Source organism: Lissotriton vulgaris, chromosome 9 (assembly GCF_964263255.1).
Source record: "Lissotriton vulgaris chromosome 9, aLisVul1.2, whole genome shotgun sequence".
Lineage (NCBI taxonomy): Eukaryota > Metazoa > Chordata > Amphibia > Caudata > Salamandridae > Lissotriton > Lissotriton vulgaris.
In genome coordinates, this window is record NC_141697.1 from 937,205,049 (window position 1) to 937,219,553 (window position 14,505).

A 14,505-nucleotide genomic window follows, 5' to 3' on the forward strand; every position below is an offset into this window, starting at 1 on the left:
GTTGAGGGTGAGTGAGGGTGAGGGGTTGAGGGTGAGTGAGGATGAGTGAGAGTGAGGGTGAGTGAGGGGGTGAGTGAGGGTGAGTGAGAGTGAGGGTGAGTGAGAGTGAGAGTGAGGGTGAGTGAGGGTGGGTGAGGGTGAGTGAGGGTGAGGGTGAGTGAGGGTGAGGGTGAGTGAGGGTGAGGGTGAGTGAGGGTGAGGGTGAGTGAGAGTGAGGGTGAGGGTGAGTGAGGGTGAGGGTGAGTGAGGGTGAGGTGTTGAGGGTGAGGTGTTGAGGGTGAGGGTGAGTGAGGGTGAGGGTGAGTGAGGGTGAGTGAGAGTGAGGGTGAGTGAGGGTGAGGGTGAGTGAGGGTGAGGGTGAGTGAGGGTGAGGCGTTGAGGGTGAGGCGTTGAGGGTGAGGCGTTGAGGGTGAGTGAGAGTGAGGGTGAGGGTGAGAGTGAGGGTGTGTGAGAGTGAGGGTGAGTGAGAGTGAGGGTGAGGGTGAGTGAGGGTGAGGCGTTGAGGGTGGGCAGAGAGAGTGAGGGGGCGGATGCATATTGTAGTGTGCTCGCTAGGAGTGGGCAGGATGCCACAATGTAGTCATTGCTAGGTGCGAGTATCAGGGAAGTGGATGAAGGGGCATGAGCTAGAATGTCAATGCAGTGGGGTGTGTGGGTGAGATTGTCCTAAGTGCATGGGTGTTCATGCTAGGAGTGTGTGGGTGTTATGTGGGCGGCAGTGGTTATTTGGGCAGGTGCCAGCAGTATGAGTATACGTTTTGTGGATTTAGTAGCAAGGATATGTGTGGTTGGTAGGTTGCAGGGAGATGAATGCTGGGCGTGAGTGCCGGGGGGGGGGGGGGCAGAGGGGTCGGTGTTAGTGCTGTGATTGTAGGGTCTGAATGTAGGTGTGCATGTGGCCGACAGTCATGGCTTAGGGTGTCGAAGGGAGAGCGTCAGGCCGCGTGGGAGCCAGGGCTCGCCTCTTCTGGGAAGGGCAGGCAGAAGCACACACTGCTGGTGTCTCTCCAGAGCCGCAGGAGCGGCCCGCCCTGAGCCATCAGACTGGAATCTCCCCCTGGAGCCAGCGGGGCTGGGCTGCTCCCAGGCACGGAAGGAGGTCAGGCACCAGCAGGGCCTGCGAGCCAGCTGCAGAGAGAGACATCTGAGCCAGGGCGGGATGTGAGGCTGAAACCGCAGTAGAAACAGATACACAACGAAAAGGAAGGGAGGGGGCAGAGAGGGAGGATGACACCACACAGGGAAACAAACAATAGCGAGAGAGGGGAAAAAGACCGGGAGAGGAAGCATCTCAGAGGAGAGAGTGACATGCGATGAGGGGGACAGTGGCTTCCCATGAAGAGAAACGCATATACAACAGAGAGAAAGTGACAGAGATGAAGGGAATGGGAAAAATGCCCAGCAGGGGCCTATTTAAAAGTATTCTCTCAGGGATAAAAGAAAGCCGATGAGGAAGGGGGGTGTTTGGATTGAAGGAGCGATAGGAGGGGAGGAAGGATTCAAGAGTGAAAAATGCGACACGGAGGGAAGGGGAGGGGGCGGAGCGGGGAGGGGGCGGAGAGGGGAGAGGTGCGACACGGAAGAGAGGGGAGGGGGGAGGAGAAATGAGCAAGGATATGTGTGGTTGGTAGGTTGCAGGGAGATGAATGCTGGGCGTGAGTGCCGGGGGGGGGGGGGGGGGGGCAGAGGGGTCGGTGTTAGTGCTGTGATTGTAGGGTCTGAATGTAGGTGTGCATGTGGCCGACAGTCATGGCTTAGGGTGTCGAAGGGAGAGCGTCAGGCCGCGTGGGAGCCAGGGCTCGCCTCTTCTGGGAAGGGCAGGCAGAAGCACACACTGCTGGTGTGGCCCGCCCTGAGCCATCAGACTGGAATCTCCCCCTGGAGCCAGCGGGGCTGGGCTGCTCCCAGGCACGGAAGGAGGTCAGGCACCAGCAGGGCCTGCGAGCCAGCTGCAGAGAGAGACATCTGAGCCAGGGCGGGATGTGAGGCTGAAACCGCAGTAGAAACAGATACACAACGAAAAGGAAGGGAGGGGGCAGAGAGGGAGGATGACACCACACAGGGAAACAAACAATAGCGAGAGAGGGGAAAAAGACCGGGAGAGGAAGCATCTCAGAGGAGAGAGTGACATGCGATGAGGGGGACAGTGGCTTCCCATGAAGAGAAACGCATATACAACAGAGAGAAAGTGACAGAGATGAAGGGAATGGGAACAAGAGGATAAACTAGGCTCGGGGTCAGGCGGGGGAGGGCGGGTTTGGAATGACGAGCTCGCGAGGCGGTGTTGGCGGGGAGGGGGGGGAGCGGGGGAGAGGGTGTGTGTGAAACGAGACGGAGGGGAGAGAGGGGAGGGGGAGGAGAAAGAGAAATGCGACACTGCGGGAGGGGGCGGAGCGGGGGGGAGGGTGTGTGTGTGTTGTTAGGAGACGGACGTGCACGCGCCCGTGACTTTTAAGGTCAATGCGCATGCGCATAAGCTTAATGCGCATGCGCATTGACCTTAAAACTCACGGGCACTGCAAGGAATCGCCACGATTCCTTGCAGTGCAGATAAAGTGTGGATAACTCGCAATAGTCTCGCTTTGCTCGATGCGCATGCGCATCGACAACAGGCGAGACCTAAAAACACCCGAGAGGTAAATGGAGTGAAAGTGCAATGGAGGCGTGCAAATAAGATGGTAAAGGTAGAAAAAAAAAAGTAAGAAGGGTGGAAAGAAATTGCAAGAAGAGTGGAAATAAGAAAAGAGAGATAGAAAGGACCAAAAAGAAAAGAGGGAAGAACGAGGGAAGGAAAAATAAGGATGGAAAGAAGGGGAGCAGGAAGAGAAGATGGAAGGAACAAATACAAAAGAAAAATGCAGGGAGGGAAAGAAATTAGGAGAGCAGGAAAATAGAATAAAATATTGGAAAGGAGATACGAGAGACAGAAAGAAGGGTGATGGAAGAAAAGAAGGGAAATAATTAACAAATGGTAGAAGTACAAAAAAGAGGGGTGAATGCAGGGGAGAAAGACAAGAAGATGAGAATAAGAAAGGAAGAAATAAAAAAGAATGAACAAATGAGAAAAAGGGAAGATGGAAGGAGGAAAGAAAATGAAATAGAAATATATAGAGGGAAGATAGAAAGAATGAGAGATGGAACAAAAAATGATGACCGAAGGAAAGAAGGAATGAACAGAACAGAAAGTAGAAAAAAATAAAAGGAAGGAAAAAGGTGGATTAAAAATGACAAAATAAAAGACGGATGCAAGCAAGAAGGAAGCTACAGGTAAATCCTGCATTTGACCAGACTCCTTTAAAATCATACTGTAAAACGAATCACTTTGCAGCATTTTTGAGCATTTTCCATTGAGGAACTATTCTCACTTCTTGATAGGAAGGGTTGGGATTGTTCAGTTTATTTGGTCATTTAGTGTACTATATATTGTTGGGGTATTTTATGTTCTTAGCTACTCCCCTGACCTCACGACCACATCCCACTCACTTTGTTTGAAGAATGCAATATCAAAGCACTGGTGTTACATGTTTTGAGCTACCATGTAGCTATCCGATTAGGTGGCATGTGCTTGGTCACAGTGCATGTATTGAGGACCAGCAACAGATTTTTGTACTGGAAGCATTTCAAGTTAGAACCTGGTAATCAAATGTACATTTACATATTGCCTATTGTAGGAATGTCACAGTCTTTATGAAACAAACACTTAGAAACAAAAACTTTTTGTTGCTTCAAATGTCATGTTTTGGTAACTTTTTGATTTGGAATGATTACAATAGAATTAATGACAACAGGGCTTGCAAATGCCAAATATGCAAGATAGATGCCCTCAGATATATTCAGTCAATCCAAGACGGACTACTTTATCATTTAGCTTGCAATTGTTAAACTACAATAAGATGTCTTAAGCAGCAAATCACTCACCTTCTTTTGGCCGGTGCACAATGTCCACAACTGTGGATGTGGCTTTGGTGTACCAGTCATACTGAAAAAAAATATCACCATCCATTAGGGCAAATACTACATCAGTACCAAAGTCCAAACTAAGGGGCTCATTAGGGTGGCAGAGGGCGGAGGTGCCTGCCACGTAGTGCAGGGAAATGCAATGCATGCCATATTGACATTACGAACCGTCCGCAATGTCAAAGGCTCAAGATGCATCCGCCATACTGGCGGGCGCATCGTAATATGTGTGGTGGGACTGCCGCACGACTGGCAGCCGGACTCAAACACTGAAACGATGGCGGGCGGACGCCAGCCATCCTAATGAGCCCCTAAGTGAGCCACCCTTCACTAACTTCACATAAGTAGCCCTGTTTAGGGAACAGCCATAAGTAGGCAAGTCCTATCTTGTTCATCCAGTGTCCACTAATGCACTTTATTGCAAGGGCATCTGGTACGTCCCCCTTAAGAACACCAGGCTCAGCTACATTGAAGAGGCTGGCAGAAAGGGGTTCAGCGAATAGTCAGACACAGCTATCTCGTTTAGACTCCATGGATAAAACAAAGAAAGTCATACTTACCCTTACGAAACCATCTCTACATTTTGTAATTTCCTCACACTCCTTAGTCACCATCACTTGGAGTTACAGATTCCCATCTTCAAGACTTCTTTCACAGAGCTGGAAACTTCTTGTTTTTCATTCTTACACACTGTATATCTGTACAACTCTTACATGTTATTAATACTTTGTTTTTAGTTTATCTGTAACCTTTACACAAATGTATTTGCACTCTATTTTGCCACCTGGTGGCTTGCTTCTTTCAGACCGTACCACATTTCACTTTTATTTTTTCTCTTGATTAGCACAGTTAATGATGGTCTTACATGTCCCTTTTCAAGCGGTCTTGATGGCTTCATGCAGAAGATATATAGTACTGTGGCAGACACTTCAGTAGGGTTCATACTTTTAGTAAGTTTATAGATTAGTTGTGGTTTACAGTTCAATGTCAGATGTATTAGTAGCAAGCCTTTAGCTAACAGAGATGTGGTACTATATTATATGCACTGTTATGAGTGGGAATATGGTGGAAAGATAGTAGTGAATGTAGCATTAGGTGTTCTCAGCTGACATTTTGTTTAATTTTAGTAGTGGGCACATGTTTCATTGACGGCAGTGGGCCTACTGTTCAGTATAAAATTGGAATACTATTAAGTGTTTGCAGTAAGAACTGTGTTAGGGATTTTGTTGAGTGTGTAAAGTCAGTATCTTGACTTTTGCCAAGTGTTAGCCAACAATTCAAAGTGAACATTGTTCACAATGGGCCCTCTTCTGGTTAAAGCTTTGAGATTCCTGTTCTGTGTTGTCAGTGGATATAAATGATATGTTGATGGTGTTAGCAATGGGCACACCAGTGCATGCGAATTACAGGCATTCTCTTTCAAAACATTACATTTATTAGTGAACCTACAGTCTGAAGCTGGTAGTTCGCAGTGGAGATTCCAAGGTGTACCTGAGTATACTGTGTAAGTCTAACCGTGTTAGTAGGGGTTCATTGCAGAGAACTAGCAGTGGACGGGACACTGAGGTAAGCAGTTATAGGAGTGGGTCTACTGCTGAATCGAGTATCAGCAAAAGGCACCCTCCTGAAGGCTGGCTGTTCTGGTTCGATGTCTGAAAGGAGCCAGTTTGACAATAAGCATACTAACAGCAGGCGACTTTAAATATACTGCCCAAAGGCAAATGTGTAGTGGTACGGTTAGTGTTAAAACTAAAAGTATTGGTTACAGGTGCTTTGATGCTCAGTGAGGGAAGTGTTTTCTGTGGATATATTGCCAATTCCCAGCAGTGTTAGTTGTGATAAAATATTCATCACTGGTTTAGGACTCTGTGCTTGCATTTAGGCTAGTAGACTGAGCATATAAGCATGTTGCTCAAGGCCTGTAATTCTAACAACAAGAAATGCATGCTTGTCAGGTATAACTTCTGAATGAGAAACGATTTTCCATCAAAGCAGACCACCGGATGGTATTAGCAGTCATTTCCATGGTGCCTCCATTTCTCAGCAAAGGTATACAGCTGTGGAAAACTGAAGCAGGCAAAATAGACCTCCATGTTATGTCTTGTACTCATGGAATGCTGTACAAGGCACCTATATAACTTGTGGAAAATGGAGTAGGGCTACCAGTGCATGAATGAACTGTATAAAAGGGACTCATCCAAGATCAAGCACCACGGTAACAAATAGCTTTCTCGTTCCATTTGGACTGCTGCAGGACTGAGATAGGGCTGCATAGGGTTACATCCTTTCCATCCACCCTCTCTTCAATATCTATTTCAGTGCTGACAAAGGAATGGATGGGGCTTTATTCTCCAACATAGGACGGGAAGTAAAACAGTTCTAGCTCTAATATTTGCAGACTAGAAGATGCTGATAGATGTAATACTTGTGGGTATACAATTTGAGTTTGACTTGCAGGCGGGACCAACTTTAGTTACCATTTAGGAAAATCAAAATCAGTAATGGTCACTGGCTATACTTAGTAGTGTACTAGCTGACCTCAATTAGGAATCCTTAGTTGTTGCATAGAGGCATAGCATTGTGAATCCAGCATCTTGCTTGGCAAGATTCAACAGATGTTAAAGTGGAAAGATCCAATAGACGTCACAGGCAAAACTTGATCTTAGTCTACAGAATAACATATGGATGAAGTGTTTTTTTAGGAGCAGTGTGCTGTTTGCCCCATATTAAAGGATTTAAATATGAGACACAGTATTTCCTAGCTGAGACACTAAATTCCATTTAAAGGGTTAGGGCTTGAATGTTTCTTAAAATTAGGATACTGGGCCACAGTGAGGGGCCACCCAGGCAACCTGTTGCTGCCAATTTACAAAAACACTGAGACTTCACTTGCATTTTTTAGGGAATGTAGGAAAACGCCCCTTCTTGCCGGCATCCCCGCTTTTTGTTATATTTTATTGGGGATATGCTCCCAAAGCAGAGATAAAAGGCTTGGGTAGGTGGAGGTGTCCTTTTTCTCTGACTGGAGCACCGCTTTGGCAGGCCCAGGAATTTAATTATCTTCAAATGGGCTTTCTCTGTCACAGGCAGATTCAGCTCACACCTGGGATTGCCTTTTCTGTTGTCCTTGTAGCCAAACGGGTATCAATCCAGTGGGAGAGGAGCTGCCCCTAGAACTGGTTTTGAGTGCCCACAATAGAGGTTTTGATTATTTTCCTGGCCACAACCCTAAGGTGGGCAATTACTCAAGCCACGACAGGTTCTGACATCTTGGATTTAGATATAGAGGGGCACTGGGGGATTATCTGCAGTAGGGCACAGAGGAACTGATGTACGCGTGGGTAGGGTTACCCTGGAAATATTTTCCCATATTTGTCAGTGAGGGGCTATTGTCACTCCCATCTATTGGCTAATGCCAGGCATAAAAGTGGCATAAATGATCCCTCTGGGCAATGTCATCTGCGCACAAAACACCAACATCCTCTCCTTCACAGATGACATGCAACTCACACTCTCACTCTCAGACAAGACCCCTAACGCCACAAACAAGTTCACAGCCTGCATAACTGTCTCAAGATCAACACAGACAAGACAAAAGTAGTAATCGTTTGAAAGAACACTTCACCAAGCAAACAGGACATGACTGCACAAGTTAACGCCATCACAGCATAATGTTTCCACACTTTGAAGATGCTGAGGAAGATTCACTCATGCCCTCGTCGCCAGCAAGTTGGACTATAAAAACACCTATGCCAGGATCAGTAAGCAACTTACTAGAAGACTACAAGCCATCCAGATGTCTGCAACCAGACTCATTCTCATCCTCCCACAAAGAAATCACATTGCACCACACCTCAGCGAAATACACTGGCTCCCAATCCACAAACACGCTAATTTCAAACCTTTCACACACACATTCAAGGCAATTCACAACTCGGGTCCCACCTACTTGAACTGTCACATATCCTTTCACCAACCATTCAGACACCTCTGCTCGGCAAGACTCGCACTCACCACCTTCCCACGCATATACAGAACAAGATCGGGGGCAAGCATTCTCTTACATCGCTCCTAAAGCGAAGGACAGCCTCCTTCTCCACATCAAAGCCTCTTCCTCTCTTCTTGAATTCCACAAGAAGCAGAAGACCTGGCTTCTCAATTAACCAACCTACAATACAGGTAGAGCTGCTGACACACATCTGCTAAGGGCCAGGATACCCTCATGGGTGATAGTGTGCTTTAAAAATACACATACCACCACCACCGGGCACCTTCTTCAGGACACTGCTAGACTTGGAGAATACAGAAAAAGGACTGCGCCTGCTTTAGTGACCTCTGATGAGGACCCCAAGTTTTCCCACATGTACCCAGGACATAGAAGTGGACTTCAAAGGCCAGTTGCTGACCTCCTGTTGAGCTACAGTGACATAATAGCTGCAAGAAGCCCAATTTCCTGAAGAGCCCAGCTGACGAGATTACCTGGACCTGCCGTGGACCTTGCTGGTGGCTTCTGTTGTAGTGAGTCCTGATCCCCGTAGTGCTGTTCCTGAGGTATTGGAAAGCTTGGCTGGGGTGACAGTGTACTCCTCCTGCCAAAGTGCCAAAGCTAGGACATTCACATTTCTTCCCAATTTGTTTCTCTGAAGAACTGACGGGAGACTAGGACCACTGTCAAGCTAAAGCAGTCGACATTAAATAATCGGTTGGATCCAATAAGCTGGTTCATCCCGCTGAAGGAGATTGAACTTCCAGAAAAGTTTCTAAGTCTGAAAGTAGAGGGCTTCACCAAGAGCGATAAAGAGCAGAAACCGATCGACATCCAGCACGTATGCCGGATTTTGCCCTGCTTGAAGCTTTCAAGCCTTCAACAACTGCACCAGGCCCCGCTATTAGGCAACCCGCTGTCTAACCCCAAGTTCAGATCCAGCTTGCAGTTTGCCCTGTCAACAACTCATCGATGACCACCTATTATCCAGAAATTTCCAAGCGTATTCTTCAGGTGTGACACCAGTGTGGCCACCTAGGGATCTGCCTCGTAAGATATTTTGACATGTGCCATTAAAGGAGCACATTTAACAAGAGTAGAGCTCTGAAGTTCATTGTATGACTTAACCAAAGTACATGTACAATGTTTCTTTGTTGTAATATATGTATTAGCTTTCAAACAATAGGCTTGCTAATGGTTTTGTCATACCATGATCAGACTGTTAGTTAAGTTATATAATAAGGTAGAAGTGAAGATACCACTTTCCAGGCAAGTCAAAACAAGAGCAACTGCCACAGCCCGGTCTCAAGATGCCTAACAACTTCATAACAACGTTTGATATCAAAGAATCCACATTGAAGTTAACTTTTAACTTGTGCAAGGGAAGTATAAGACTCAACAGGACACCACAAGTTTTTAGTTTTGTAACCAATTATTGCTAGGTTACCTGTAATGAACGTATTTACCCACAATGGATGCAACAGAGTCACGTCGATTGTGTTACTTACCATTTAACACATAACTAATGAAATGCACAACACCGATTTGCAAATGGAGACAAGTCAATTAAATATCAGCAAAATCGTAGAGGAAATGAATAGCAAACCTATCTCCACAATGCAGAACAACAGCAATCAAGTGAACAAAGAGGGGAAGGTGGAAAATATTAGAAACCCCCCCTCAAATGCCACTATGAAAAACCTTGTGGCCCCTTCAGAACAAGAATTTCTAAAAACAGCTCTTGATACGTCTTCAGGCTCCCCTCTAGATCCTCTTCCTCATAGAATAGCCAAGAAATTCGAAGATGACATTCTTCCAGTGTTGCATCTTCTCTGTAATCAGTCTCTTCGCACAGGCTCCGTACCAAAAAACTGGAAATTGGCGGTTGTCACCCCGCTACTAAAAAACCCAAATCTGGACCCAAACTGCAAAAAGAGCTACCGACCGATATCCCTTTTACCATATCCAATAAAGATCATAGAGAGATGGGTCAGTAGATCCCTAGCCCTCTTCCTAGAAACCAACAACATTCTTGAAGAGGAGCAGTTCGGGTTCAGACCAGCTCATGGAACGGAGTCAGCTCTGCTGACAGTCATGGATGACCTACGAATGAGGGCGGACAGGGGAGAATCAGCAATCCTGATTCTGCTTGACCTGTCCGCCACTTACGATACGGTGAACCACGGCATCATGATAGAAAGATTAAAGAACATCGGAGTCGGAGGTGTTGCGCTCGACTGGTTTTGCTCCTATCTGGCGGACAGATGGCAGGCAGTAGCTATTCCTCCATACCAATCAGAGTTCATCAAAGTCCTGCATGGGGTACCACAGGGGTCTGCTATTAGCCCCATACTTTTTAATATTTATATGCAACCCCTGATGCGGATTATCAAAAGCCATGGCATCAGCGTGACAAATTACGCAGATGACACGCAGCTGATAATCTCGCTTGATGGAGCCCATGCAAACTCACTGGAAACTTTCCACACCTGTATGCTGGAAATGTCACTCTGGCTTAACCAGAATTCACTACAATTCAACAGTGAGAAAACTGAAATACTGCACTGTACAGTAGGAAAAATCCCCAAAAATTTACTTCTAGACTTTTGGCCTCAGCTGTTGGGGGACTCGCCTACCCCAGTGAACTCAGTAAAAAATCTTGGAGTCACAGTCAACAACAAATTGAACCTAGAAACAAATGTCAACAAGCAGGTTAGCTGCTGCTTTGCTCTATTGAGAGGACTTCGAAAGCTGCTACCTCTCCTGCCCCCACAGACCAGAGCCGACATAGTCAGGAGTACCATCCTCAGCCGCCTGGACTACTGCAATGCCCTGCTGCTGGAATCCCCCGCCTATCTTATTTCCAGACTTCAAAGTGTCCAGGCGGCAGCAGCCAAACTGGCTCTCTCTCGTGAGCGAAGATCCTCTACCACTCTTGCCCTGGCCGACCTTCACTGGCTGCCTATACATCAGAGGATCTGTTTCAAATCCCTATGTATTGTTTTCAGGGCAGCTCACGGGCTAGGCCCGACCACTCCAGAACAAATTCAAGTGGTATGAGCCCACCCGGTCCCTTCGATCCGCATCTTCAAACCTCATTAGCATTCCCAGGATCAAGACAGCCACCTGTGGGGGGCGAGCCTTCCATATAGCCGCAGCCCACCTATGGAATAGCCTCCCCATCGACATCAGAAAAACAAACAAACTTATGACCTTTCGTAAAATGGTGAAGACATGGCTCTTTCCCAAAAAATCCCCAAAAAACCCACCAAAATACAAAACAAAATCTATTTCGATCAGCACCATTCCACTGTCCTCTCCTGTCCACACTGAGTTTTTAGCTATATGTACTCAGCGCCAGGATGCCCGTAGGGTTGCAGAGCGCTTTACAAATGCTATAAATAAATAAATAAATAAATAAATACTAACATTAAAGTCAAAATTAAGAAGGGGTATGCGTTCACAAAACTAGATCCTAGACAAACCCTGTGAATACACGTTGCTGCTTACCAAGTCCACCATTTTACGTTTGTACACAAATCTTCTTTGACTACACTCAGAGTCCAGTCTACATTATGTTCTATGGCCAGAACAAATTGACATGCATCCTCTGTCTATGCCAAACAAGCAGCTAAATCCCCTTGCAATTTATATCTTGCATGTACTATCTAAATGGTCCCCCGTTCCTCTGAACTTGAAACCACCAGCATTTTGTGCTTACAAAGAGCTCAATAAAAAAAGAAAAAGATACATATTTTAGCCTTTTAGTTAGGGAAACTCTTTAAAAGCTCCAACTATGTCCATTCTCACCATGAGCAGCTTGAAACACTGCAAGTGGGGCCCAAACACACCAGACTCGAGGTAAACAATGCGGCACTGGTCAGGGCTCAGTCGTGGGGAAAAGACGGCCTTTGAATCATCTGAGAGGAGTTCTGCAAAGAAAAGGTACAGGATGAGGGTTGGAGAGAAGGATAACCACATGTAAATATAAATCTGTTGAGAGGAGGAGCTAGGTCACAAAGTAAAGTGGAATAAAATGCACTTACCACATTTTCCTCCAGTTAGATCCACATAAAACAGAGCTGATCTGAAAACACAAGAACAAATAAAAGTTTTATTTCCTTCTGAAATTGTGCATCATCACATAATCAGAGGAACTTCAGGTTGGATCGACATGTTTGAAACCAGAGCAGCAGCACATTCCAATCTTTAAGAAACTAGCAACCAGGACAACACACCTCTCACTTTGGACTAGCCATGCCAAAGCAATATAAATGCTACTGTTCTCCTGCCAAGATTGGCATGAACTACTCAGCTATGCCCATCCCACCATTTTAATGCATGTAGATTCCTTCCAAAGCTCCTATTATCCAAATGGCTAATTTTCTTTACTCTATTCATGTACATTTAGATCATTTATGTATGTAATGTAGTACATGCACTCCATAAATTCAAATTTCTAAGAGGCACATCACTGTTTTTGATGTGATCTAACTTGTCTCATGAACCGACTGTCCTTTTGCACAGATACCCAAATGGCCCATGTAATGCTCTTATAAACACCCTCAGCAGTCGCCTGTCTGCATGTTTTAGCAGAATAAAGGAGTTACTGAAAGATGCTCTTCCGGCTAACATAGGGCTGTAACAGCTTAGTGCAATTGCAGGCCAGGAACCATCACGTCTTCATGCAACAGGCAAAGAGTCACAAGAGAAAGGACATGCCATCAGTGGGAGCATGATGGAACAATGTGAGCTGTGCCCTTCTACATTTGAAAAAGAGGGATTATTTTAGATCAGTGAAGGCACAAAAAGGGAGGGTGGTCAACATTTACAATGCATGTCCCCAAAGGGGCCAAACATTCACAGTGTGTAAAAAAACAATGACCTTACGTGTGATATTTTCATTTTCTGGCACTGATAAAGTTATAAAGTTGTTGCAATTATTGCAATTTTTTATAATGGCGTAATGACTTACTCTTTCCAACCTCTTCTGGCCTTTGAAATAGAATACTGACATGTGACGGATCCTACTCCTGCCCAATTGGCCTTTTACAGGTGAGCCTAATTTTCAACTACCCAATCCACAGTCCTGTTAGTCTTCAGGTAGGATGATTACATGTAAGAAAAAAAAGTTACTTACCTGGAACTGTGGTTCCCCAGTATTGGTAACTTTCATAAATTCCCATGCTTTTGTATCATTCCCGGTCGTCGGAATGGGAGTCTCAGTAACAAAATAACATAGCAGTAGGTACAAAAGAGAAAGAAAAAGGCCTAGGCCTCATTCTCTTTTGTAGCATATCCGCCTCTTTTTGTAAAAGAGACCAAACTTAGGCATCAGCCAATCAGAAGAGCCTCACCCCATAGAACCCTCCTGAAGGAACCTCAGAGCCTCAGATTTTCGTAGCCTTTGTGTAACAATCACCATATCTGCTGAAGACTGAGCTTTCCTCTGGGAGGTGGGTGGGTGCATGGGAATCTATGAGTGTTACCAATACTGAGGGACCACAGTTACAGGTAAGTAACTTGTTTTCTTGCCTCAGTATTGGAACTTTCATAGATTCCCATGCTTTTCTATCAGAGTAGCAAGCAGTCAGCCATAAGCACATTTTGTGACATAAATAAACATTGCAATAGCCATTATCACATGACAACCAAAATGTGCAGAATAAAAGGAAGGTGGGATAGAAAAGAAAGCTCACCAATTAGTGGAAGAGGTTCCTCAGGACCGCTTGGCCTACAGCCGCAATTCCTGTTGCAAGGAATCCAAGCAGTAATGCTTTGTAAAGGTGTGTACGCTGATCCAAGTCGCAGCTCTGCAAATGTCCTTGATGTGCACTCCCGCAAAGAATGCTGTTGAAGAAGCCACCGATCTTGTGGAATGTGCTCTAACCCTGCTGGTCAGCGGCTTTCCAGCTGAATTATAGCAATGTAGAATGGCACTTGTAATCCATCTTGCAATCCCTTGTTTGGAAAGGAGGGAGGCCCTTCTGAGGACCACCAAAAGCAATAAATAATTGGGAGGATTTACGGAATCCTTTGGTGCGATCCAAGTAAAATTTTAAGCACCTTTGTACCTCCAGAGAATGTAGCGGCCTCTCCGCTGGTGAAGTAGGGTGCGGAAAGAAATCTTTTAGAATAACAGGTTCATTCAAGTGGAAGTCCGAGGGCACCTTGGGTATGAACTTTGGATTAGTCTGTAAAATCACAGTGTTTCTTTTGAATTGAAGAAAAGGTTCTTGGATTGTGAGCCCCTGCAATTCCCCAACTCGTCTTGCTGATGTGAGGGCAAGAAGGAGAGCCAACTTCCATGAAAGGAATTTCATATCTGACCGATGTATTGGTTCAAAGGGGCACTTCATGAGCTGTGTAAGGACCAAGTTCAATTGCCACGTAGGAGCCGGAGGCCTCACCGGGGAGTAGACACGAAATAAACCTTTAAGAAACTATTTTATTATCCTGGAAGACCAAAGAGAAGGTCCAGACGCTGAATGTCTATCTAGAAATCGCTGCCAAATGAACTTTTATGGATGAATGGGCCAGCCCAGACTTAGCCAGGGACAAAA

The 14,505-nt window shown here is 45.7% G+C and overlaps 1 protein-coding gene across 3 annotated transcripts in view; it reads right to left on the bottom strand.

The window, feature by feature from the left end:
* LOC147692563 (acylamino-acid-releasing enzyme-like) overlaps positions 1-14,505 on the bottom strand; it is a 526,970-nt gene that overhangs the window by 259,024 nt on the left and 253,441 nt on the right. For all 3 annotated transcript variants that reach the window (XM_086938783.1, XM_086938782.1, XM_086938784.1), the window contains exons 10-12: positions 11,989-12,029; positions 11,753-11,874; positions 3,919-3,979 (exon numbers count right to left, since the gene is read on the bottom strand). In XM_086938783.1, the coding sequence (XP_086794909.1) occupies positions 3,919-3,979; positions 11,753-11,874; positions 11,989-12,029 (224 nt within the window). The remainder of the gene's footprint in view (positions 1-3,918; positions 3,980-11,752; positions 11,875-11,988; positions 12,030-14,505) is intronic.